Consider the following 27,987-nt stretch of genomic DNA (forward strand, 5'->3'; position numbering starts at 1 on the left):
ATTTTACTAAACAAATAACATCCATTGGGCCATCCTTTGAAAGAAAGGTAGTGCAGTCTGATATCACCAGAATGAACACTAACTTTTCTGGAATTGTATTGCTATTACACGAGTGGACAAAAAAGCAGTAGGAGCAGGAGCAATTTCTTACTTCCTGTCAGCTTCCCCATTAACCTTTACTTGTAGAAAGCTGGCAAGGAGCATCTGAAATAGCAATAGCCCTTTGGACTTATATACCGCTTCATAATGCTTTATAGCCCTCTCTAAGCGGTTTACAGAGTCAGCATGTTGCGCCCAACAATCTGGGTCCTTATTTTACCGACCTCAGAAAGAAGGAAGGCTGAGTCAACCCTGAGCCACTCAGGATTGAACTCCTGGCAGTGAACAGTGAGTTATTTTTTAAAAAAATTCCATTTATATCCCGCCCTTCTCCGAAGACTCAGGGCGGCTTACAAGCTTAGCAGTAGCCTTCATTCTATGTATATGCCTGCTTATTAAGGCTTTCACACACACCCCCAAGCGGCATTATTACAAAGTCAGCTTAATTGCCCCCAACAATCTGGGTCCTCATTTTACCTACCTCAGAAGGATGGAAGGCTGAGTCAACCTTGAGCCTGGTGGGATGCGAACCTGCACTAATTGCAGGCAGCTGGTGTTACTTAAGGAGGCATTAGCCCACTGCTCCACCAAGGCTCTCTAGCCTGCAATGCTGCATTCTAACTACTGCGCCACCACAGCTCTTGATCACGTGACCATGGGGATGCTGTGATGACCACAACTTTGAAATTGCAAACTGTTTGACTGATTTTAGTTATTTGCAGTTGAATTAATTGAATATTTTATTTAATCTATAATGTATTATACATTGTAATAGTTTAACATGGAAATGGTTACTGGAAATGACCAACTCTGCCAAATAGTTATTCTTTGAATAACTCTACAAGTGGGAAGGATGGCTGTTGAAAGGGAACTTTAAGGGAGGAGTTTCAGGTAAGATTGCTGAGTTCTGAGAAGGGAAAGTATGAGAAAGAAGCTCAAAGTCTTCCTGCCTTGTGCTTGCTTAATATAAGTGGAAGAGGAAAAAAAGTCTGACAAGATTTTAAGGTTCTGTTATTCTATGCTACAACAATAAACATTTCTGGAGTTCCTGTTGCACTTATTTCTTGACCACATCTTGTTTGAAGGGATAACATTTTCACTTTTTAAAAAAAAAGAAAAAAGAAAAGGAGGCATTTACTGTTTGATTCTAACCAGATTTCAGATACTAGTAAGTATAGGAATGTAGGACTAGCTACAAATTGCAAACCAGCGAGTTCAGAAGGAATATTGTTCAGACCTTGGCTGATCTCAAAAAACTAAGTAGATTTATTAGTATTTGTACGGATGACAGTGGGGAAGTAACAGCTCTATAGTAGACTGTACAATAACAAATCCAGAAGAATTTAATGGCAAACTAGTTTTGTATTAATGGCAACATAACTACATAGTATATACATGTAATCACTAGGTATTGAGTTTGGCTCAAGGAAGGCGTCACATTTTGTCTTTATCATCCCATCCAAAAAACTTAAAACAGGTTTAACAAATAACACTCAATGCATAAATCAATTAATTATAATTACAATAGAATGGGAAAGGGAAGATGGTGAGTTCAAGTCCTGCCGTAGCCATGAAAGCCAGCTGGGTGATTTTGGGACAGTCACTCCCTCTCAGCTCAACCCGTTTCATAGGATTGTTGTTGTGGGGAAAATAAGAGGGGAAAGGTGTGTTGAATATGTTCATTGCTTTGAGTTATTTATAAAAATAATAAGGATGGGATACAAATAAATAAAAAGGTTTAAGGTTCGGTCAAGCTTTCATAACATCTCCACAGAGCTTTTAATTAATGAGGAACTACGGTAGATAGTTGTTCACTGGATGCTGCTTTTGGCGTTGTGGGTTTGCTTTTCCTATGCTTGAAGACTTCGCACAGCTTTTGTGTAAACTATATAGAATCAGATTCTGTAAACAAATGAAGAAAAAGATTTTTATACTAAACAGTTTCATGAGAGAGGAGGTACAGATTTTATCAATACAGTAATGTGAATATGCTGAAGGATTAGAAAAAAATATACACGAAATAGGGAATTGAAGTGCTGCCAGAATGGCTTAGTTCACGCACCACTGTAAGCCATTGTACGTGTTTGTGTAATATGCTGACCATTTTGCCTGTTTTTTTAAACTACCATTAATGGTTCTATTTTTTAAAAAAACACATTTCTGTTGGTTTATAAAAATATAACATACAAAGAGAAATTTAAAAAAGTAATAGAAAACTAGAAGGGGACGAGAAAAAAAAAGAGGGAAAAGGAAAGAAAAAGGCAGACTTCCGGTTTGTCACGCCGCCACTATGGACGGCTGGGAGATTTGCTCTCTCTCCCCTGTCCAGTTTTGCATTGCTGGGGGGCCCTGAAAAGGGCCGAAAGTCACCCCGAAGAGGCGACCAACAAGGAGGGGCGCTCGCTGGATCGCAGGAGAGCCACAACTCTCCCGTTAGACCAGGCGATCCCTCCAAACAGGCAGACGAAAGGACCGGCCATTATGGCTCGTCCCTAGGCTGTGAACAGCCAAAGTCACATTTTCCACCAGGCAACTCTTAAAGCAGCGTGGAAGAGATTGGGTGAGGTCTACCTCTTTTACACCCTAATTACTTTCTGTACCTCCTTAAGCTGGTAGGCATTTTCTCCCATGCGGCGAGGGAAGGGGAACTTTTGCCCTCCCTCCAGAAAGAGCGGTGACTAAATATGCAGGGATGTTTTAAATGTTGAAAAAGTAACTGAATCCCAATTGGAACTTTATTTCCCAAATCATGTGGATTGAAAGATTTTTTTATTTTCTATTTTTCATTGTCTACTTCTGTTGGAAATCTGGATTCTTTCTTATGAAAAGAAAAAAGAAAAACTGAAAAGATTAAGACAACTTTGGGACTCAAAGGGAAACTTTAAAAGGGGCCTGGCTGACTGCCCAGGGAAATAGATAAGATACATAACCTTGAGAACTTTAAAACAACAGCTGTGAAAGGCTTTGTGTTCCCTACCTAGAAAAAAAAATCTCTCTTTTGGATTTTCTAAGTGTAAAGCCTTTAACTTAAAATACTAATATAATATAAGAAGACCAGGAACAAAATTTATTTATGGATGAAGATCAACAAACTCTCGCTATTGTAAAAACACTAATCCAAATTCTTACCACAACCAATGAAATACTAAGAGGCTATGGGAAGGAACAAGAAGATAGCCCAGATATGAAAGCCCAAACTTTGACCACAACTAAAGAATCATCTATACAAAATACAATAGAAAAAAGGAAACATTCAAGTACAGTGACAGAAGAATCTACTATTAAGCAAATATTGATATTTGAAAATTTATTTATTTATTTATTTATTTATTTATTTATTTATTTATTTATATTTAAATTTATATACTGCCCTATTCCCATAGGACTCAGGGCGGTTTACAGGGAAAATTAAAAGTTAAAATACATCATATACAATTAAAAACGATTAAAACTAAGATTAAATTAATCCCTGAACTTAAAATCCAGAAAAGACATTGACAACTTGGAAAAAGGAAAAGGTTTCTTATACAATTCAGAAGGAACTAGAGGATCTAGAAAAAGAACAGTTGGATGAAACAATTCAGAACAACTACGTCGATATGGAAGAATAAAGAGATGACCCACTAGACCTACAAGTCCTCTCAAAAAATGGCGATCAGATGATTTTGCCAGTATCAATTAATATACATGATATTACAAGGAGATTGGTTCGATGACCCAAAAACAAGGACATGGAAGATGATTTGGCAAAGGAAAAAAGCCAGAATAAGACTCAGGAAGAATGGAGTTTCGACCATCTTATTGAAATCTGAAACAGAATGTACATAAATCGATAAGATGTGTATGTTGGACACAAGACATTGTTATGAACAGAGAAAGAAAAAATTTGGGTCATTAAAATTTAGCGGTATAAATATTAATAGCTAATTTGAATATTGATTTGTGCATAAAGGTCATGTAAAGGTGAAAAATGTAGACAAGCTAAAAACCTATTGTTGAAAGTAATAAATAGGTCTATATGGAATGTTAAAAACAAAAATTATCAGTTTAAGCAAGAGATAGCAGATACAAAGAGGAAGAGAGGAAGTATTAAATATTGAAGTAAACAGAAATTTTGATTACTACTTAAAAAAAACCAACTGAATATTAGCAAAAAGGAAGGATATCATATTGTATCCTTAATTTGTTGACACAGAGGGTGAGAAGTTAAGTAGACGGGATGTGAATTTTCAATATTAGATTTTGTGAGGAATGGTGATAGATGAATTCGGAGCATATTAAAAATCATGGGAATGATAAATATCAAATGTTAAATATTATGTTAGTGGAAATTAAAATTGAAAAATCTATTAGGTCATTGATTGTCTAAAAGATTGTATGTTAAAACAATTAGAATATGTCTAAATTAAAAACTATTGGATATATGTAAGAAAGTTATTTTCTATTTTATTGATAGGATGAAACTTGTCTTTAAATCTACAAATAGACAGTATATGTGAAGGGAAAAAGAGAGGAAATGTTTATGGTAGCAATTTGAAATCTGTATTAATGATAGTAGTAATTGAGTTACTACTACCCAGCCACCACTGGACTGGTATATGCCTTCAGCTTACAACTGTTCACGATGTGATCTACAGTTTGATATGGGATCCCGCAGTCACACTGATGGGAGGATACAATGCCCTATTTTACTGTGAGTACCAGCAAACGTTGTATGAGGTGCAAATCCTATTCAGGATTTGCCATTGCCGGCATGATAGTTCAAAGGCTGTCACTTTTCTTGTGAGGTCATTTATATATCTTCCTATGTCTGGTGTTCCGTGACCCATTTGGCTTTCCATTGGGAATCGACGTTAAAGTTGTTGGGCAGATGTTGTGCAAGTGCCAGTGAGGGCTTCCTGGATTTTAGTTTTCTGGCTGAAGGTAGGAGTTGTTTGCAATTTTTCTGCATTCTCTCACTAGTGCATGTTGCCTTTGTAAAGCTGGTTGTGCTATATGGCACAGAACAGGAAGCCAGCAAGTTGGAGTGGTTCTGATACAACCGCTTATAATCCTCATGGTGTCACTGAGTCTGTGAACTCAGCTAAATGTGTTTTAGTCATCATAACATGGTCATGTGTATACACTGAGTCTGTAGGTTGAGAGTCACCTGACATACACTGAATTGGTAAAAAAGAAAATGATTAAAGGTAGATCCTGCTTTAGGACTTTCATAGCTGAACTGCTAGAATCTGGATGATCACTTGGTGGCAGCAAAGAAAATTTGCATATATCCAGTAGGGCAAGCTTTGGTCCCATTGATCAAGCAGTATTATCTAGAGGGACCCAGGACCCTGCCTTCTGGAATGAGATCCCTCTAGAGATGATTTCCCACAAGGTGTTCAGGAAGCTGTCAAAGACCTGGTTACAGTATTCTCCCAGGCTTTGGGGCAGGGTGATGGTTGATCTACTAGACAGGTTGGTTTGGTTTACTGTATATGTTGATCCTTAGGCTGCTTACAATCTGTCTCTTGTCTTTTTCATTTTTTAAATCGTAAGCCACACAGAGTTGTTGGATGTTGGGTAGTCTACACATTGTGTAGATAACTAAGAAAGTAAGTTTTTGCAGCTCATATATGGAAGTCTTACCTGCTCAACTCAAGCAAATGTTGTATTTATTATATCTATGGGAAAATGCATTCTAGCTAGACTTCTGATAATTCCATTCTGCAAATTATTAGAAGACTTCTAAAAAGCATATATATATATATATATATATATATATATATATATATATATATATATATATATATATATATATATATATATATATATTTATATTTTATGTCTTGTATAGGTAAAACGGAAGACGGACATTTTTGCAGACGCTTCTTACTGGATTACAGAAAGGAATCATGACTGACATCGCACAGAAGACAGAAGTACGTATAAAGTCCAAAAGGAAAGTACTTATAAGGAATTTTTCTGTTTCTGTATAATCTCAAAATAGTGTAAGGAAACTTAAATTACAATTCACTCAGCCATACTGGGAGATATTGACATAAGTATGGCAGATTTTTAAAAATTAAAATGTTTTAACTAGTAGGCTTTTTTTTAAATGAATATCTTAATAGAATAAATAAATTTGTCCACAAAATATTAATTAAATCTAATTTTAGTTCAGTTCTTTATTGTATTAGTGTTAACAAGCCTGAATGCTATGTTCAAAGGCATTTTGTTGATTTAGAGAAAATATACAAGCAAAGATGCTGGAGTTGTGAAATATGTTGCAAAATATGAAACTGAAGGCTAGTTGCTAAATGCAGGGAGAGTATATGATGGACATGTATAAGATTAGGTGGATAATAATAAACAGCTCATTACTGAGTTGAAGATAAATAAGAGTACCTTGCCTGGGTTTAATGTATTTATAGATAAACGTACAAGAAATGCTTGTCATAACTTTACAAGTGTGTTGACTGGGGCCATGAATTTATGTATACCACTGGATGAAGTCAACCTTTTGTTGTTGGCTGTGAATCTGAATGATTTGCAGTGAATATTAGACTATGTGAGTCAACAAAGAGAACTGATCTAATAATCATTTAAGACTAAGACATTGGATTTGATAAGGAAAATTGAGTGAATAATTGCAAGTTATACATAAATAGTAAAAACTAGGGCATGTTGATAGATTAATGGACCTTGTCAGAATATTTGGAAAATTGATGAAAATGTAGAAATGCCAGTAAAAGGTTACTGGGTAGTATGTGATCTGTTTGAGGAATGAATGTTTGATGAAAGTTGGGTGGGATCCTCTAAAAGGAGTGAGAAGTTTAAAACATCAAAATATGTGAAGCAATGTATGGAAATGGCGGAAGCAAGCATGGTTTTTTAGAAACTATATAGAAGTGTAACAATGTTGATAAAACTAGTTTAGGCAAATTTATACTTTTTTTTTGGTCTGACATCTTTAATTTCTTTTGCCCACTATTTCTGCTTGTCTTTCATTTACATAATATTGTTCATAAAAAATGGAAGTGCTAGATACAGCATGCATCTATGTATTATATATATATATATATATATATATATATATATATATATATATATATATATATATATATATATATAAAATCTTCATTTATATATCTTCATTTGCTTCTATCACCCCTTCCTGATCTTTGCCTTTTCTACATCTTCACCAAGATTCTGCTTTCTTCATCTAAACCTGTGCAAAAGTCCTATGTGCCCAAACTTCGAAAAGGTGATATAAAGGATAAATTTGAAGCCATGCAGAAAACAAGGGAAGAAAAAAATCAGAGACGAACAACAGAAGAAAAACAAAGAAGAAGAGAACAATATATTAGAGAGAAAGAATGGAACAGGCGAAAGCAGGAGGTCATTCTCTTTGCAATTATTATTTGTTTCTGTTGCTTTGATTTCAGTTATACTACACTGCTGGTATAGAAAATATACTGGAATCTTATGTAAAAACATACCAGTTTTTCAAGCTGTCTGCATTAATATCTTTGATCTCTTATTTAGATGAAAGAATTTCTTGCTTCTGATGATGAAGAAGAAAACTCTTCTAAAGTGGAGAAAGCCTACGTTCCAAAACTGATAGGTAAGACAATTTATAAAGGTTTTGACTTCCATTATCAATGCTTTAGTATCACCAGTGCTTTTTTTGTAAAAGAAAAAGGTGCCGGAACTCACACGTGTCATACAACCCGCCTTGCCTACCCTACAAGGTTCCATCCAAAAAAGGTGCCGGAACTCCGTTCTGAGCATTCTATGAGGAAAAAAAGCCCTAAGTATCATGCTGTACATTGTCTAAAAAACTCCACTTCTGTACTATCTACTACTTCATAGCTCTTAAGTGCTTTTCAATAATAAAATTGTTAAGGTAGCCTGAACATACCTATTTTGCAAACCCTTGGTGGATTTTTTTTTACTCCAAGCCATATTCATAATAACCTGATCTTAGTTGTGAGACTTGAGCTGCAGAGCTTGGATAACTACTTCATGGCAGCAAAAATATACATAAAATGCTCCTAGGTATTATGGATTCATATGTAACTTTTACTGTTGGCATTGTAATTTCTTCTTTAAAATCTGGATTATTGTTTTATTGCTTCAAACGCCTCTTTTTGAGTAGCTCAGAAAATTAGAAAATATTAATATCATATATTTCCTGTATAAATTTCTTCCAAAAATAGAGCCAGCGGTGTATTAGAAGCATTTGTTTTTGTTTTATATGCTCATAGGAACTGTCAAGGGAAAGTTTGCAGAAATGGAAAAGCAGAGGCAAGAAGAAGAAAAGAAAAGGATGGAAGAGGAGAGGCAACGAAGAGCTGAACAAGATATGATAGAGAAAAGAAAAATTCAGAGGGAACTGGCCAGAAAAGCTCATGAGGTATGATTATTGAGCTTGGTAAAATATGCTTCATATGTAAAAATAGCCATGCAAATTTGAATGACAGTAGTATTCAATTGTATGGTAGTTTCAAAGGGAAAGCCTTCATGTTGTGCATGAAAAAAATATCAGTGTTGCACTGTATCTGTGTGTACATATTTTCAACATGTGGTCTCTTTTCCTGTCTATGTCTCGGACTCCAGAAAGCAAATGCTAAGAGAATAATTTTTAATATTTTAAGTTGTTGGCAGTTTATTTTTATTGATCTGATGTTCCTGCAGTTTTTCCAGTTAGATGTTCTGTACCAGCCTGCTACCGGCCCTGCAGAAAAGGCAGGGACAACCCCTTTTACAAGAAGGCAAGAGGCTGGAATTACTCCTGCCAAATTTATTGCTACAAAAACAAATAGAACAAGACACAAACCAAGAAACAGGAGCTTTTCAAGCGGTTGCCTTCAGCAAACCAGCCCTCCCACGCATTCCCCCTTAAATACAGTTCAGGGTGTGGCTTCTCTCTGCCTCCTTCCGAGGAGCCCCATTGCCTTCCTCTGTTTACTCCTGATTGACTGCCTCCTGCGTCGGGCGTCCTTGAACAGGGCCAGCTGTGGGTCATCTTCATCCACGCTGTCAGGCTCACACAGCTGGGTCTGCGTCGTGACCAGATGAGAGGGGCCTGGCTGAGGACTCTCATCAAGCTCTTCAACACCCCCCCTCCTCCTCCTCCTCTGAGTCATCCGACCCAACTGCCGAACCCACAGGCTTACCCTGAATCACAACATTAGATAGATGTGCTTTCTTTTTGCTAATAAAATAGCTGATTACCAGGAGGGACTTAACTTCCATGGAAATTCTTCCAGTAAGAAAGGAGTGGAATTACCCTGTTTAACTGCAACTCCGGGTACTGTATCTATGATCTGTTTAATATTTCTTCAGACAGCATAGGCTCTTCCATAAATTCTTCTAGCACAGACATGTCAAACACAAGGCCTGGGAGCTGGATCCGGCCCGCGAAGTGGTTTCATGTGGCCCACGAAGCCATCCTGGAAACAGTGAGGGAACGGCCCCCACTGCCTTGGCTCTGGCCCAGAGACCCTCCTTCTGCCAGAGACCCTCAGATCTGTCCCACTCCTGCCCAGGCCCCCATAGGCACCCTTGATGCGAACGATGTAGAGGTGGCCATGCCCACCCAGTAGGCCATACGCACTCTAGCCACACCCACCCAGTAGGCCACGCCCACCCTGGCCATACCCACCCGGCCCCCTGAGGGCAACCGCAGTGCTGATGCGGCCCTCAGTGAAATTGAGCTTGACACCCCTGTTCTAGCAGGATAGCCCTATTGGTTATTCATTCAGAAGTAGATTTTTTCTGAAGTCAAAAAGTAAAGTTAATCAAGCTTGAACTTGAATCACTAACCACCTGTAGTTTCAGTATGTCTTCTGAGTGAGGATGGAAGAGTTGATTCTTTTGGCTTTTTCAGGGGCATCAGATTTTGATAGTATTTGTGAATTCAGCTTATTAGAACTATGGTATTGCATGATACATTGTGCCTAATGTTAAACTGGTAAAAATTTTTTTTAAAGAACTTTGTCCTGGAATCAGGCTCCTAATGCTATTATCTTCTCAATAGAATGCCAATTGTGATAGATTCGTAGAAACATAAATCTGATAATTGATTGTTACCAACTATATATCTCTTAACACAAGATATTAACACTTCATATTATTAGAGACAGAAAATGTCAACATTACTAAAAGCAAAATATCTAAAATTTGATGTTGGGAAAGCAAAACAAGATTTCCTTGCATTGAAAATTACCAGCGGGATACAAAGCTTGGGTTTACATATTATCCTAAAGCATAATGTGGTTTGAAATTTGTATCACTGAATTATGCTGATTTTACTGATAATGGCTTACTCAATAAACCATCGTTAAAAATATGTGAATGCAGATATTGGGAAAAATAAGGTAAGATGTTTGATTTGCTTTGAACAAAAAATAACTGCACTTTTTTATTGGCATACAGATATTAAGAAGCAAAACATAATACTATAAATGAAACTTGTGTTCGGAGTATCTGTGCAAATTATTACTATTTTAAATTTTTAAAAGTAACAACTTTCAATTTGAAAATTGTCTTGACACTTGAGTTTTGTACTAAAATTCCTTTGTAAAAAAATATGGGATAAAATATACCAAAATGATTATAGGTGTAAACTAATTGTAACTAAACTATTGTAAACTAATGATTATGATGAGAATTATTGTGTCTGGGGCCATATATAATGACTAGACATCAAATAGCACTAGATATTTTAGTATCCTTTATTAGGATAAAAACTCTGTCATATTGGTTCAGTAAGTTATTTTTAGATTATCTTTATAATATGTGCATTGAATTTTTCTACCAAACAATTTGTCTAGCTGTATAATTGTATAATTAAATGCTATTAAGAAGTCACAGGAATGCTCCAACTGTATCTAGCTTTAGCAAGTAACCCTTCATATCTCTATTATTAGCACTGCTAAGGATTCATGTATACATAAAACGGGGAGGACGGTGCATTAAACTTAAATCATTTGGAATGTTCATTTCATGATAGTGTAAAAAAGTTTCTGCCCTTGGAATGTGCTTGTTTTATAATATATTTTGCGTTCATTGTTATAGAGTAGACCAAAACTAAATTTAATAGTTTTTAATTTTACTATTGTAGACATAAAGATGCTATACACATAAGGATGCTAACCAACAGTTGTATAATTCAGTAGTAATTTTATGAGACTAGCACATAAGGTAAAGGTAAAGGTTCCCCCACACATGCGTGCTAGTATTCCGACTCTAGGGGCCGGTGCTCATCTCCGTTTCAAAGCCGAAGAGCCAGCGCTTGTCCGAGGACGTCTCCGTGGTCATGTGGCCAGCATGACTAGACGCCAAAGGCGCACGGAACGCTGTTACCTTCCCACCGTAGTGGTCCCTATTTTTCTACTTGCATTTTTACGTGCTTTCGAACTGCTAGGTTGGCAGAAGCTGGGACGAGTAACAGGCGCTCGCTCTGCTATGCGGCACTCGGGATTCGACCCGCCAAACTGCTGACCTTCTGATCGACAAGCTAAGCGTCCTAACCCACTGAGCCACTGCGTCCCTTACTAGCACATATTTGTTGCTAATTAAAATGTAGGATAGTTCATTTGTATTAGAGAGAGATCATATGACATGGTTTTACATTAATTGATAAAATTAATGTGAACTAATGCTAAACCAATTAACAGAGAAGAATAGATGATTATAAGATTACTAAAAGGTAATTCCAAAGTAATAATACAGATTAAAACTAAGAAGGTTTAGAAGAATTTGACAAAGTATATGTATCAACAGTTCACTGTCACACATCAGTTAAAATCAGACAAATCACTGTAGAATGATCATTCGCTTAGCCAGCCTTAATGTCAAACTCGTGATGTCACATGACATCGCGCGACATATCGCGACTTTTTCCCCATTGCAGGCAATGGGGTGGGAGTGGTTTCAGATTGATGCATCTGGCCTGTGGGCCGGCAGTTTGACATGCCTACCCTAAAGCATAATACTTAATGTCTTAAGGAGGTTCTAACTGTAGGTGATATAGCCAAGAATGTCATCAAGGTTCATCTTAAATGCATAGCACAGTTGTTGCCAGTGAAATCACATGCTAGTTTCTTTAGAGCAGACATGTCAAACACAAGGGGCCGGATCCGGCCCGCGAAGTAGTTTCATGTGGCCCGCGAAGCCATCCTGGAAACAGTGAGGGAACGGCCCCCACTGCCTTGGCCCTGGCCCAGAGACCCTCCTTCTGCCAGAGACCCTCAGATCTGTCCCACTCCTGCCCGGGCCCCCATAGGCACCCTTGATGCGAACAATGTAGAGCTGGCCACACCCACCCAGGAGGCCACACCCACCCTGGCCATACCCACCTGGCCCCCTGAGGGCAACCGCAATGCTGATGCGGCCCTCAATGAAATTGAGTTTGACACCCCTGCTTTAGAGTAAGAATGCTATCTTCATTAGATTTAGATCTAACACAATAAAAAAAGATACTGAGCAGGTTACCATACATTAGAATGAAGAACAGATGAAAAATATAAGAGAACAAGACCAACTTGTGTTACATGTGGCTCACTTTAGATAATATACAATATACAATATCCATATTATTATTATTATTATTATTATTATTATTATTATTATTATTATTATTATTATTATTATTATATCTATTTTTGCTCACAACACCGCATTGAAATTATTTGCCACTGGAATCCAACAAAATGAAGAAAAGGTTTTTAGTTATTAATTTCCAAAGGAAAATTGGCACAGAGAAAACATATTAATTGGGATATATATTGTAACTGTATGAATAAAATATATCCCTAACCATGCTTTCCTAGTCTACAAAGGATATTTAGATCATAGGGACAGGAAGAAAAGGGATGCTATTCTTTGCAATAAAAATAACCTAGTTAAATTTATTATCGGGTTTATGCAGTTTGTGGTTTTCAAAGTTCAGCAGCTATTATGAAAGTTCATCATGGCCACCATTCCCAAACTCTGCATTACACCATGCGGGGGCACTGCAGCAAACTCACAAGGCATCTTGGGAATCACTAGGAGCGCCATGGATTGAGAAAGTTTGGGAATCTCTGAACCAGAGACTTACCAATCTTTTTCTTTTTGCTACTTGCCTACGATTAAAAAAATGGGCCCATAGTCCAAAGTTGGAAGAGACTGCTCAGCTTCGTAGTTTACAAGCTATTCTGTTTTGTTTTATGGAAGTAGGGATGAAAATATTCTTGTTGCATTTTCTCTGAAAGCATGAATTGTATACAAATTAATACGTAAATGAACATACATCAAACATATTTATTGAAAGCAGAAGTACATTATATTAGCACTTTTCAGTGTCACATTTTGAAAACTGCTTGTTCAGATTTAAGAATACTTTATGCTTTTTTTAAAGGTGAGGGGTAAAGAACAAAAGTAACTATTGTGTAAAATTCTTATTTAATAGATTGATGAACAGTTAAACAATTCGGGAACTGAATCGGCATCAGAGGTAATCAGACTTCTTTACAATGCAACATTCACTTATTTCTGAATCACGTTAGTTACCATAATAATGGCTATGTTCGAAAGCACTCTGTTTCAGATCAATTTTGGGAAAGGCACAAGATCACAACTGAGAACACAGTGTTACCACAATTATTTCTGGCCTAATTTTGTCTTTTGTCTGTCTGAAAACCTTATATATTATACCTGTAATAATACTTGTATATTACACCTGTAATAGTACTTGTATATTATTTTTATTATTATTTTCTGATTGATGTTATCATCATTATATCTACTCTGATCAAATTTTGCAATGCGGTTTAGCTAAATGTGAGCAGCTTTTTGACATTGACATACAGATTGTGGGGTACAGAAATTTTATTCATGTACCTCTTATACTAAGCTACTTTCACTGTGCCTTATTGAAAAGTCACCTTTAGCTATGGTACATATATTTAAGTAGGCTATAGTGGGCTCAATTTCAAAATGTCTGATTCGATCAATTCACTAAGCTAAACTTAAGCAAATACAACTTTAGGCGATCTGTCACTCATTTATATATCCACCATTGACTAACTCAGCTCACGCCGAGTACTATAATGTGGTTTGCTGGATTTGGATATAGCCATTTGTACGAAGCCAGCCCCCATGTTTCTAAATCATAGTTTGAGCTCTGGTGATGGAGTGGTTAGAATACAGAATTGCGGGCTAACTCTGCATTTCCATTGCCAGAAATTTGATCCTGACCTGCTCAAGGTTGACTGAGCCTTCCATCCTTTCGGGGTTGGTAAAATGGGGACTCAAATTGTTGGTGGTAATATGCTGACTCTTTAAACTGCTTAGAGAGGGCTGTAAAGCACTATGAAGCAGTGTATACTATAAGTTTAAGTGCTAGTGCTATTATGCCTCAGAATGATGTGTGATCCAGCCACACACTCATGAATCACTCTACCTTACAAACAGATCATTTATATAAGATGGATGAATGAACTGTTGCCAGTGAAAAGCAATACTAGATTTAATGCATGTGCTAATGTGATACTATTAGTCATATTATAAGGGATTAGTGTTATTCTTTGGGTAACACAATCTTGATTGTAGCTTTACTGGCATATACTGTACATGCACAGTATAATTCTCATCTTCCCTGTATTACAGAAAATTTACCAATTCAAATTATACAGCTGGTAGCCATCTCTTAATACCATGGGTTCGGTGTCACATTCACATGCTTAACTTAATTATAGTAGCGTAATTATGAAATAATGTAATTTAAAAGCAACATGCATACAGATTTTTAATTTTTTTCATAGCCAAATCATGAAAGTTCCTAATCTACAGAAGTTAAATTCTGTACTTGTATAGTTGAGCACATATTCTAATTTCTTTAACTGAAATTTTTGATATTTACAAATTGAATTTCAATACTTCCTGAAATCCTTACATTATAATTTGCCTTTAACATAATATTTCAAAATGTAAGATCATCCAAGCAATTGCCTACTATTTTAATAATTAACATATAGATGATTCCAATAAATGCTTGGATGGGGAATTTTTGGAGGCTATTTTGAGCTACGTGGAATTTTAATCATGGAATATAAAATTAATGAAGCTGACACTGCATTTATCTTTAAATTTGAAATAATAAATATTAAATGTTTAATACCTGATTGTAAGTATTATAGTGTGACATAATTTGAAATATATTGTACATTGTATATTATTGTTCATTATTTATGTTTTGGGGTACTGAAACGTAATTGTGTGGAACTGTTTAAATATCCTAAAATGAAAATAATTAGATCTGCAATACTGTAAAGCAGAAATATTTATATAGTATTTAGGTTAAAAGAGTCTAATGTTTTAAGATACCTTACCATCTTTCTGTATCAGATAATGGAACTTCCATATGCTTACAGTCAAGGTTCTCTACTGCAGGGGTCCCCAACCCCCAGTCCATGGACCAGTACCGGTCTGTGGCATGCCAGCAACCGATCCTCCCAAATAAGCAAAGCCCCAGCTCCGGTCCGTTTAAAAACCTCTCTCCATGGAACTGGTCCCTGGTGTCTAAAAAGTTGGGGACCTCTGCTCTACTGTATGTTGTAGCTGAATAGGGGATCCAACACAAGATATTTCCATGCCTTTTTTATTAGGCATCAGTATGTATTTATGAAACAACATATTATAGCTTTTTTTCCTTGGTTTACAGGGAACGGAAATTTTAGCAAGAACAGAGATGGCAAAAAGGAACGTTGAACTGATAGCAGTATTTTGCATAACAAGTCAAATAGGATTGTGGGATGAGTTTTTCTCTTCAGCAATAATATTGTAATAGGAATTTGATAGAGCTCTAGCAGTATATTGGTATAATATGCATTTATACATATCGTGATATAATTCTATATGCATTCCACATTAGTCAAAGTGATAGGAATAACCTTATTAGATATTATCCAATTAATATGGCATTTCTGTAGATTATTTTGTTTAAAAGCATATATTTACTTTAAGCATGTTGATGGGCACTGGCTATTTTTTACATTGGAGTGCATATTTCATATTTTAGCTGTTTAGATGCTTGTAATAGTACAATTAAATCTGTATGTAAGATGGCTCGGTCAAGTAATTTCTATGCTAAATTATATATTCATTTTTTTTCAGATTCTTTTTAATGAGTTCAATGTTGAAAAAAGAGCATAGGAGCTAGTATTTCATTTTAAATGAAATTTTCTTGCATACAACATAATCTTTAAGGACTGAAGTAATTATGATTCCTATTTTCCAAATAAGCAAGGCATATTATATAGTATTTTAAATATTTAGTAAACACTAGTTGTGATGTAGTATTGTTAACAGATTAATCTAGAGTTAACAATTATTCTGCTTTTCAGCCCTTCATAAAAGTTCATGACTGAACTTTCATAGATCATGTGTGTTCTACAAAACAGAAGAGATTGATTTTTGTTGATATTCCCTTCTGCATAGGACTGTAATTCTATTTTTGAAGCAGTTTTCTAGGGAGACAAAGAGATATAGTAGGGAAGTGGAAATTCTGTTAGACTGATATCCTTTCTGCAAAGGAAAAGAACTCTTTGAGTCAAATCACGCATGGTGCAAACTTCTGCAAGGGAAGTGTGGCTTCCTTTGATGACTGGCTATCCAAAGATCAACGGTTACTGGACTTTCTATGCAGCCATAGATTTTGTCCACTCATTCTTTAAAAATTGAACATTGTGTGGAAAGCAAATTATTCAGAGGCATTGGCAACTAACCTATTCAAATGTTCGTGGCCATCTTTGTTTTTAACAACAGGAAGGTGATGAGTCACTGCTAGTGACCGTAGTTCCTGTAAAACCTAGCAAAACACCTGGAAGGATGAAAATAAGTTTTGAGGACCGAGAAAGAGAAAGAGAAGAACAAGAAAGAAGAAAGCTTGAAGAAGAAAAGCGACTGAGATATGAGCAGGAAAAGGAAGCTCTAAAAGAAGTCAAATATTTTTCACCGGATGCGGTAAGCCAGACATGTCAAACACAAGGCCCGGGGGCCAGATCTGGCCCGTGAAATGGTTTCATGCAGCCCGCAAAGCCATCCTGGAAACAGTGAGGGAACGCCCCCCACTGCCTTGGCCCTGGCCCAGAGACCCTCAGATCTGTCCCACTCCTGCTCAGGCCCCCATAGGCAACCTTGATGCGAACAATGTAGACCTGGCCATGCCCACCCAGTAGGCCATACGCACTTTAGCCACGCCCACCCAGTAGGCCACGCCCACCCAGGCCACACCCACCCAGCCCCCTGAGGGCAACCGCAATGCTGATGCGGCCCTCAATGAAATTGAGTTTGACGGTAAGCTTACTTGGCGTGTAAAACTGTTGCATGATCTCAAAAGCATATTTATTTAGAAACAGCCACCCTCTTTGAATGAAGGGAAAGTTTCTTCCCGGGAAGTTAAGAGCATAACTATGGAGAAAGTTGTTTTAGACCACCTGTCTCAAAAGGGTGCAAATCTGAGAACTGAACCTTCTGTATAGGATGAAGAGGAAAGCTTTGATAATGAAAGCGAAGAATCTCCCTCTCCTGGTAAAGTTAAATTAACATTTGAGGAATTGGAAAGACAAAGACAAGAGAAAGAGAAAAAGCAAGCAGAAGAGGAGGCAAGGCTACGTTTGGAAGAGGAAAAACGTGCCTATGAGGAAGCAAGGCAACAAATGGTAAGCATGTTTGTTCAAACATATAAAAGCCAGGAGGTTTTTGTAACATACGATATGGCAGGATGATTTTATTAGCATATAATGGAGGATTTATCCCATTTAAGGAAAGTTCAGAGATTTACAAGGTCTTGAACTTCCTAATTTCCCATTCCTCCTCCTCCTCCTCCTCCTCCGGGAGCCAAAATGTTTTTGGAGTTTTTTCTTTGTTCCCAGTGGCTGGAGAATCTCTTAAATAGAATCTTTACAGAGGATAGTCCTATTCTCCTGAGCAGATCTTCCTAAATATTCTGGGATCTATATCTTTGGGTGGAATTCCTTTGCTGAATCAAAGTTTCCATAAGCAAAAGGCGTTTGGGCTGCTATTCTTTTGACAAATTTAAATTTCTTTAACAAATTAATTTCAAATTTGAACATTGTTTCGAAAGCTTCTTAAAAATATGTTCTTTCCCCAAAGAGAAATGAAGAAAATGAAGATCAAGAAGCTGAAAATTCTGTCAAGGAGTTCCGTCCTGGAAAACTGAGACTGACATTTGAGGAAATAGAAAGACAAAGGCAAGAGGAGGAAAAAAGAAAAGCAGAGGAAGAGGCCCGGAGGCGTATAGAAGAGGAGAAAAAAGCATTTGCTGAGGCGAGAAAAAGTATGGTAGGTATCCCTTTAATTATTCCAGCTAGCTTTAGCTGTTCATTTTTGCTAGATTCATTTATCAGCCAGTAGTGGGTTAACACAAACTTGTAAGACTGAAAAAAAAATAAAAATACACCCCTTCCCCAAACAAATCCCAAACGTAAGCCAAAAGACCTAGAACAGACATGTCAAACACAAGGCCCAGGGGCCGGATCCGGCCCACGAAGTGGTTTCATGTGGCCCACAAAGCCATCCTGGAAACAGTGAGGGAATGGCCCCCACTGCCTTGGCTCTGGCCCAGAGACCCTCCTTCTGCCAGAGACCCTCAGATCTGTCCCACTCCTGCCCTGGCCCCCATAGGCACCCTTGATGCAAACGATGTAGAGCTGGCCATGCCCACCCAGTAGGCCATACACCTTAGCCACGCCCACCCAGTAGGCCACGCCCACCCTGACCATACCCACCCGGCCCCCTGAGGGCAACCGCAATGCTGATGTGGCCCTCAATGAAATTGAGTTTGACACCCCTGACCTAGAACTACACTTATTTCTCTGTGAATCAAGGATCCTATGGTGTTTTCCCTGGGAAGAGAGTTAAATAATTTTCATTGGTGTCTCTTTCACATATGTCCCTCTCCACACACAATGTTTTCTTGTGCTGTTTGCGACATTCTCAAATCTTTTAGGGCAATCCGTAAGTCATAATGACTAGTATTAATTGATAGCTAGTTTTCAATCTGCTGAAACATCAAGACTGGCCAGACTTAGAAACAAAACAAGAAATCAGTTTAATTGAAATGCTCACATACTATAGATTTGCCTATTAAGTTATTTCTAGGTCATCATTTGAGTTAAAAAGATTCTCAAAATCATATATAGGGTGTTTTTTTTTAAAAAAAATCATAATATAGTCAAATAAACAGGATAAAGTTAATTTAAAAAACCAGAAAAGAAAGCAAGTTATAATTTCAAAAATTAGTGCCAAGTTTTAAATCTCAGTTCAGACTGAGGGAAAAAAATGTGCTGATTTGTTTACTAGTTTGAATGAAGTTGGTCATGTAAACTTCTTTTCAGTGGTATTTATTTATTTATTTATTAAATTTATTTACTGCCCATCTTGTATCCAATGACTCTTGGTGGCTTATTTCAGATTATGATAATCCAAACTCTCAAAATTTGACCAAAGCATTAATAAAGATAAATGTCCATATAGTTATCAATATGTAACCTATAATTTAATATCGATACTGAACTTATTGTTAATGAGCCAGATTATTTTTAACAGGGGCCAGACGATGAACTTTCACTAATGTCAAAAACTGCATCTCAAGAATCTCTGACACCTGGTAAACTGGAAATTAATTTTGAGGAATTACTGAGACAAAAAATGGAAGAAGAAAAAAGACGCACCGAAGAAGAACGCCGACAAAAACTGGAACAGGAGAAGCAAGAATATGAACTGCTCAGACAAGAAATGGGACAGGTCTGTATTTGAGGTTGTGAAATATTTTATCTCGTTGATAGCAGACTTGGCTAACAATTTTTAAATTTATAAAATACATAACTTCTGTGATTAACTGTTTTTTTTTAAAATTTTGGAATCCTTTGAGCTTGGTTGTTTGCTTGTACACACTTCATTACTTGATTAGGTAACATCAGTGCTATTGAGTGGGGTTTGCTCCTTTGCCAGTGTGAATGGGGGTGTGGTTTTCTCCTTCATAGTTCCTTGATTAGGGGGTTTTCTGCTTGTTTGTCTGGTGTTAATCCCTGCTTATCTGGATATATAGGCCTCTGGAGATGTTTTCTGGTGTTATTTTTTTAGCTTTTTTATTGTTTCTTTTGTGTGAAAATGTGGTTTATCTCTATATGTCTATTATTTTTAATTGGATTTTGTTCATGTATTCTTTGTTCAACTGATAATTTCAAACATTTTATTCTAATAGGAGGAGGAGGAATGTGAAACCTTTGAGCTAAGCAGGGAATATGAGGAACTGATAAAGTTAAAGAGAAGTGGTTCAATTCAACCAAAGAACTTAAAGAAAAAATTTGAAAAAATTGGAAAGTTATCTGAGGAAGAAACAAACAAAAAAATTGAAGAAGAAAGAGCAAGGAGGAGAGCTATAGATCAAGAAATAAAAGAAAGAGAAGCAGAGAAATTTCAAGAGGTATGCTATTTTTTTTAAGTATATAGAGAAATAATTTGTGGCCATCATTTAAATAGTTGTGACAGTCTGGGTCAGGGGTCGGCAACCTAAAAAAGGAAAAGAGCCACTGGGAACCGGTTCCATCACACTGGAGGCTTTCCAATATAATCTTTTACAGTTTGGTCATTATCATGTGTCAGTTTAGGAGAAAACAGAAAAGTCAACAAAAGCTGTTGAATTCTGAAGGAATGTTTGACTAGATAATGCATCATATGGTTTCCATATTTATATAACAGAATCAATGAAACAAACCAATATGAGCATTCAAAGGAAAATTATAGCAAAATGTTATCAAGGAAACAGGATTCTGGATCTTCATGACAATCTCTGATAACCTTATACATCTGATTTGTTTATTTATACCCCTCCTTTATTGTTTTTATAAAAAAAACTCAAGTCAATGAATACACCTAATGCTCCTCCCTCTCAGATTTTCCCCACAACCCTGTGAAATGGGTTGGAGTGATGCAAAGTCACACAGTTGGTTCTTATGCCTAAGGTAGGACTAGAACAGGGGTGTCAAACTCAATTTCATTGAGTTTCATCAGCATTGTGGTTGCCCTTGGGGTGGGTGTGTCTAGGATGGGCATGGCCTACTGGGTGGGTGTGGCCAGCTTGACATCACTCGCTTTAGGGGTGCCTGGGCAGGACTGGGGCAGATCAGGGTCTCTGGTGGAGGAGGATGGGACCTCGGGGACATAGTCCCTCCCACCCACTGTTCCTTCTTTCCTCCCTCCCACCCTCCAGTCCTTCCTGTTCCTTCCTTCCTCTCACCCTCTGTTCCTTCTTCCATTTCTTCCTCTTTTTCCTCCCTCCCTCCATTCCTTCTTCTGTTCCTTTTTTCCTTCCTCCTTTTCCCTCCCTTTTCCCTTCCTCTCCCACTGTTCCTGCCTCCGTTCCTTCCTTTTTCCCTCCCTCCCACCCTGTTCCTTCCTCCATTCCTCTCTTCTTTCCTCCCACCCTCTGTTGCTTCATTCTGTCCTCCCTACCTCCCTTCCTTTGCCTTCTCATCTCTTAGGACAGGGTGATGGGAGGGGGAGAGATTGCCAGCACTAACACGCTGCTGCTGGCCATTCCTTTATCATGTGGGTGGACGAGGGCAGTACTGTTGAAAGGGATGCCTCGCAGCTGCGAGGCTGGAGGTGCTGGTGGGGTGGTGGCACAACTTGGTTGCGTCCATCAAAGTCAGAATACGCTCAGCCTAAGATCCACTGGAACCAGCAAGGAGCTACGCCGCCACCTCTGTCCCGCCCCCTGGGTGTGTGCACAGGAGACGGCCAGTGCCGGCATCCTGGGTGAAGTCAGCCTGTGGGACAAGACAGCCAGCAGGGACACCAGACTCTGCTTGCACGCGCACCCAGAAGGCAGAGCGGGGCTGCCCCGTGGATTTAAGACTGAGCATGTTCTGGCTTTGATGGACGCAACCAGATTGTAGATCAGCACCTGGTCGGCCTGGGCTGGGTTAAGGTGCGGCGGGCCGGTCTTTGGCTCTTTCCAGAGCAGGTCCCCTGGGCCAGACAGAACCACATAACAGGCCTTGTGTTTGACATGTCTGGACTAGAACTTACAGTCTCCTGTTTCTAGCTTGGAGCCTTTATCACTAGGCCAAACTGGCTCTCAACTTAATCCTGTTTTATTTATTAAATACTCACACCTTGCCAGTTAACTGAAAGATGTGATACCAATTGTATTCTCTATATTGTAAGTGATATATTACCTACAATACAGAAAATACATATTTTATAAATATGTTACAAATTTACAAATAGTAACATAAATGCCTGTGGGTAAAAAAAAATCCCATGTACCATATGATGGAAAGGAAGGATACACATTTAACAAATACAGTGGTACCTTTATACTCATTGTTAATTGGTTCTGGGTGGCAAGATAAATACCAAAAACAATGAGTAGCAAATTCATTTTTCCCCATAAAGAATAATGTAATGAATCACAAGGCAGCCAACACCTGCAAGTTCTAGCTTGCATGTTGAGTGCCAAACTATGAGTACTGGGGACAAAATTTTCACATCAAAATGCATTGAGTACTAAATGTGATGAGTTTCAAAGCAATTGAGTACCAAGATACCACTGTACATTTATTGTAGAAATTTTCAAGATGAAATTCATCATGAGGAATACAATTCATGAAAGGTGAACGTAATCTGTTAGATGGAATTGCAGTCCCTTTCTAGAAACAACCTTCTAATATCTAATATGCTTGCTGGTTTAATTGATATGTAGGTACTTAAATCTCTTGAAATATGTGAAGTTTTCCAGGACAGTATATAGACTTAAAATATCTTGGTTAAATTTCCTAACATATTCTGTGTCACGTTGTGCTTGAAGTTCTTCCATACCCCCAGTTAATGGAGCTCAGCTGGCACAGTAACTGGGAACATAAATAAACCCTGTTTTTATTTCATGTGCACTAATTACCAGTCAGTTTTTAGGTACAATTCTAAATTCTACATTTAAAAGCCTTAGTAGTGGCTTAAGCTCTTAAAAAAGGAAAAACCTGGTTTTTAAGTTTTGGTGGCTTAATTTGCTTTTTCTTTTCTTATTCTTGGAAGGGTACTTTAACAGAAGCATAATGAAAGCTTCAGGTGTTCTTTTTCAGTTCTACTTTTTCCAGTGGTTAATTGTTTGAAACGGATCATTAATATAAAATTTAGAAGTTAGGGATTAAAGATTTGAAATAATACCCAACATAGTGCAAGAAAAAGCAACCTTTCAGGCTTACTAGGACTACTGAGGTTTTTTTTTATTAACTGTATTTTTTTTATTAACAGTGTATTTGAAGCATTGTTCATATAATCCTCAGTTATTTAACAACCAGAGTTATGATGTTGCTGAATGAGGTGGACTTAGAATGAAGACTTGTGGCTGGAGTTCTCACAGCATCTTGGCAGTTATGTGATTGCAATTCAGTTGTTTGGCAACCAGCTCACAATTATGTTACAGTAGTCGACCAGAAAGGAGATTACAAATGGTTATTATGTCATTGTGAGATGCCATAACTGCACAGGATTTGCCTAACAGCAGCAACTAGGATTGCAGGAATTGCTGTCCTAAGTTGGTGCAGTTATATATTTTTTTTATTGAAAAGTTTTACAATACATTTTTTTTAACAAAACAAAACCCCTCCCAACCCCCTCCCCTTTCCCCAACCCCTCCCTCCCTTCCCCCTCCCCAACTTCCCAGAGCTAAATACAGGGTATAAAAATATAAACAATCATAATCTACCTTATGCAAACAACAATAAACTATTAAATCTATCGCACTTTAACTCTTATAAAATAACTACAAGCAATATAAATATCACATCAATACTTATTCAAATGCTAGATGAAACTTTTTAGTCCCATATTTATTCTGGATATAATCAATCCATTTTTTCCACTCCACAATATATCTCTGTTGCGAATGGTCTTTCAAGTATGCTGAGATCTTTGCCATTTCCGCCAGGTTGGAAACTTTTAAAGTCCATTCTTCTATAGTCGGCAGTTCTTCCTTCTTCCAATATTGCCCTACTAAAAGTCTTGCTGCCGTAATTAAATTCAACATCAACTTAGTGTCCACAACAGTAGTATCAGTAATAATGCCCAATAAAAACAATTGCGGACAAAACTTTATCCTTTTCTTAAATATCTTTTGCATGTTCCACCAGATTTTAATCCAAAAAGCTTTAACCTTTTTGCAGGTCCACCATATATGAAAATACGTTGCATCTTCACCACCACACCTCCAACATTTAGGCTGGCAGTTCGGATACATAGTTGCTAATTTTTTAGGATCTAAGTGCCACCTATAAAACATTTTATAAAAGTTCTCTCTTAAGTTTTGAGCTTGCGTAAATTTTACATTTCTCACCCAAATCTTTTCCCAAGTATCCATTGTAATGACTTCTTGAAAATTCTGAGCCCACTTTATCATACAGTCTTTAACAAGTTCTGTCTCTGAATCAATTTCTATCAATGCAAGTTATATCCTTTTAATATGTGCTTGACCTTGATCTCTAATTTGCTTTACCAAATTTTCATCAGTCATTGAAAAACCAATTTTCTGGTCTTCTTTCCACCTGGCCTGTAATTGCCCTTACTGAAACCAAGTTTGTACAATCTTTTCTTCTCTTAAGATATTATACGGCTTCAAATGCCATACATTCCTTTCCAAACTTAAAATTTCCTTATATGTAGTCACATCATGTTTAAACCCAACACTTATATTTTCTATTGCGTGTTTTGGTATTGCCCATATAGGTATCTTATAATTTAACTTATGTCTATACTTTTTCCAAACTTGCAACAGAGCATGTCTTAAAATATGTACCTTGAACACATTATCCACCTTCTTATCATACAATAAATATGCATGCCAACCAAATAACAAATCATGGCCTTCAAGATTTAATAATCTCACTTGTGTTAAATTAATCCAATCACTTATCGCTGACAAAGCAGCAGCTTCATAGTATAGTTTAAGATTAGGCATTTTAAGACCACCTCTCTCACGCATATCCTGCATAATCTTAAATTTAAATCGTGGCCTTTTCCCTGCCCAGACAAATTTATTAATGCCCTTTTGCCATTCCTCCAAGTTTGAATCCTTTTTAAGAATAGGTATCATTTGAAATAAAAATAAAAATTTCGGCAAAACATTCATTTTCACTGCTGCAATTCTTCCCAATAAAGATAATTGTAGTTTTTCCCAGCTATCCAATTCTTTTTGAACTTTTCCCCATAACTTTTCATAATTATTTTTATATAGCTTTACATTTGAGGGTGACAAATATACCCCCAAATATTTAACCCTTTTAACAATTTCAAATCCCGTTAACTCTTCTAAAACAACCTTTTGTGATACTGTCATATTCTTAGACAACATTTTAGTTTTTTGTATGTTAACCTTGAATCCAGAAACTTTCCCATATTGCATTATTATCTCCATCAGTTCTACAACTGAATCTTCAGGCTGAGTTACCGTAACAACCAGATCATCTGCAAACGCCCTCAGTCTGTAATCCTGATCTCTTATTTGAATTCCCCTAATTTTTTCTGAGTCCCATATTTTAATAATATCTCCAATGTTAAAACAAATAGTAAAGGTGACAACGGGCACCCCTGCCTTGTGCCCTTTTCAATGTTACATACTTCCGTCAAACTATTATTAACTATTATACGGACTGTTTGCTTTTGATATAGTGCCCTAATTGGTTGTAAAAATTTATCCCCAAAATTCATTTTATCTAATACTTTCAACAAAAATTGCCAATCCAATTGATCAGTTGGTGCAGTTATATGACTTTACACCTCATGACTGTCATTTAGCAACATAGTTCCTGGTGCCAATTACCATTGGTAACTGAGGACTACTTGTGTAGAAATTTCAAGTAAAATACCCTAATTATCCAATCTATAAACATGCTAATCATAAAACATGTGTTGTATATCTTTTAAAAATGCCTAAGCTCAGCACTTGTTTACAAGGCTCCATTCCCAGCTAAGTTTTCTTTATAACTAACTTCATTTCACTTAGAAAACATGTTGCTACAGTTCCTAACTGTATATAGAATGTGCTATTCACACATTAATCAAAGCAAATGCATAGCTTTTTTATTTCTCCTTTCACAAATCTACTTTCAGGAAGTTATCATAACCCATATATTTCTAATGCTTTTTTTGTTCAGAACAGTTTTGGCAAATTCAGCAATTTGTATATTCTTTTGATACAGAATTCCTGGTTGTTATTGGGTTATTATTTTTAAAATGGAATTAAGTGGAAAGCATGGCAAGTTTATTATAAGATATTCTTTTGCTCAGCATTTTCTTATGTATATGTAATTTTAATCCCCACTTTAGTTTTTCACTAATCATGGACCCCATTTTTATGTAGTTGTACCACTGTTTTTCTATAAAAGTAATCATCTTTTTTTTTCCAGATATTGCCCACTGGGGCAAATTAAATCAAAACTCCATTCTTCCATTAAAAATGCTCAAAATAGATAAAATAGGTAGAACATATTTATATGTTAAGATGTAATTCAACCATTTAAAATGAAAGATTGAAGGTAGTTTCTTCCTAATAAGTTTATTTTGCCTTCCAGGAAGAAGACGTTGATGTGAAGCCTGCTGCAAAATCTGAAGCTCCATTCACACACAAAGTTGACATGAAAGCTCGATTTGAACAGATGGCAAAAGCAAGAGAAGAGGAAGAACAGAGAAGAATTGAAGAACAAAAGCTGCTACGTATGCAATTTGAACAGAAAGAAATAGATGCTGCATTACAAAAGGTATTAGTGTCTACTGGATCTCCATAATGCAGAATTTTTGCTGAAAGGCTAATAGGAACCCTTATCTGCAATGGATATGTTCGTATGGACAAATATATTTATTCTGCTTTTGACATATCTTTCTGTGGTGACATTAGGGCACTCACTGATCAAACGCCCTCCCTTGCCTTGAATAACTGACATTCACACATGTGAAAAAGCAGCCTGATGAAACTGCTATTCCACTATGCATCTTTTCTCATATGCCAGGGGTTAAACTCGCAACGTCACATGACATGCCGTGACTTTTTCCCCATTGCCGGAGCTGGGGTGGGCGTGATTTTGGCCTGACACATCCGTCCTATGCAATAATCCACTTTGTTGTTTTAATTCTTTTCTTGTTCTTCAAAAACTTAAGAGATGCTCAGGTTTCTCCTGGCACATTTTATTCTCGTTAGTCTGGAAGATGACTGGCCTGCTTGTATCAGTGTTAGGTCTATATCACTCATATCTGTCATATGCTGTAAATATTACATCAATTCCCAGCACTTTAATTTGCTGATCCTTTTTAATTTAGGGGAACAGCTAGTCTTTTGAAGTCCAATTGTCAATATTAGTTTCTATTTCTTCACGACTTGTGTTAAAATATTCACAATGTTTGTTTAAATGCAGAAAAAAGAGGAAGAGGAAGAGGAGGAAGGGAGTATTGTTAATGGCTCAGTGTACGAAGATGAAGAACAGCAAGCACGTTCTGGTGCTCCATGGTTCAAAAAGCCTCTTAAAAATGTATCTGTTGTAGACAGTGAACCGGTACGGTTTACTGTTAAAATAACTGGCGAACCCAAGCCGGAAGTTACATGGTGGTTTGAAGGGGAAATGTTGCAAGACTGTGAGGATTACCAATACATTGAAAGAGGAGAAACATACTGCCTTTACTTACCAGAGACCTTCCCAGAAGACGAAGGAGAATATATGTGTAAAGCAGTAAACAGTAGAGGAACAGCAGCCAGCACCTGTATTCTTACTATTGAAAGTAAGAGATAGCACTTAACAGGTTATCAAGTCTTCAGTTCTTATTCTCTGTTGATTCTCTCTT

General features: G+C 37.0%; 1 protein-coding gene across 5 annotated transcripts in view; it reads left to right on the top strand.

The window, feature by feature from the left end:
• NEXN (nexilin F-actin binding protein) overlaps positions 1-27,987 on the top strand; it is a 37,575-nt gene that overhangs the window by 8,870 nt on the left and 718 nt on the right. For 3 of the 5 annotated variants that reach the window (XM_083359408.1, XM_083359407.1, XM_083359409.1), the window contains exons 2-13: positions 5,936-6,020; positions 7,288-7,479; positions 7,627-7,705; positions 8,349-8,497; positions 13,541-13,585; positions 16,897-17,094; positions 17,613-17,792; positions 18,247-18,435; positions 19,702-19,899; positions 20,360-20,581; positions 26,727-26,912; positions 27,564-27,924. In XM_083359408.1, coding sequence (XP_083215534.1) covers positions 5,994-6,020; positions 7,288-7,479; positions 7,627-7,705; positions 8,349-8,497; positions 13,541-13,585; positions 16,897-17,094; positions 17,613-17,792; positions 18,247-18,435; positions 19,702-19,899; positions 20,360-20,581; positions 26,727-26,912; positions 27,564-27,924 — 2,026 coding nt within the window. In that variant the 5' untranslated portion in view covers positions 5,936-5,993. The remainder of the gene's footprint in view (positions 1-5,935; positions 6,021-7,287; positions 7,480-7,626; positions 7,706-8,348; positions 8,498-13,540; positions 13,586-16,896; positions 17,095-17,612; positions 17,793-18,246; positions 18,436-19,701; positions 19,900-20,359; positions 20,582-26,726; positions 26,913-27,563; positions 27,925-27,987) is intronic. The other 2 variants (XM_083359411.1, XM_083359410.1) reach the window with 2 other exon arrangements.

This window comes from Vipera ursinii, assembly GCF_947247035.1.
Source record: "Vipera ursinii genome assembly, chromosome: 3".
NCBI classification, from domain to species: domain Eukaryota; kingdom Metazoa; phylum Chordata; class Lepidosauria; order Squamata; family Viperidae; genus Vipera; species Vipera ursinii.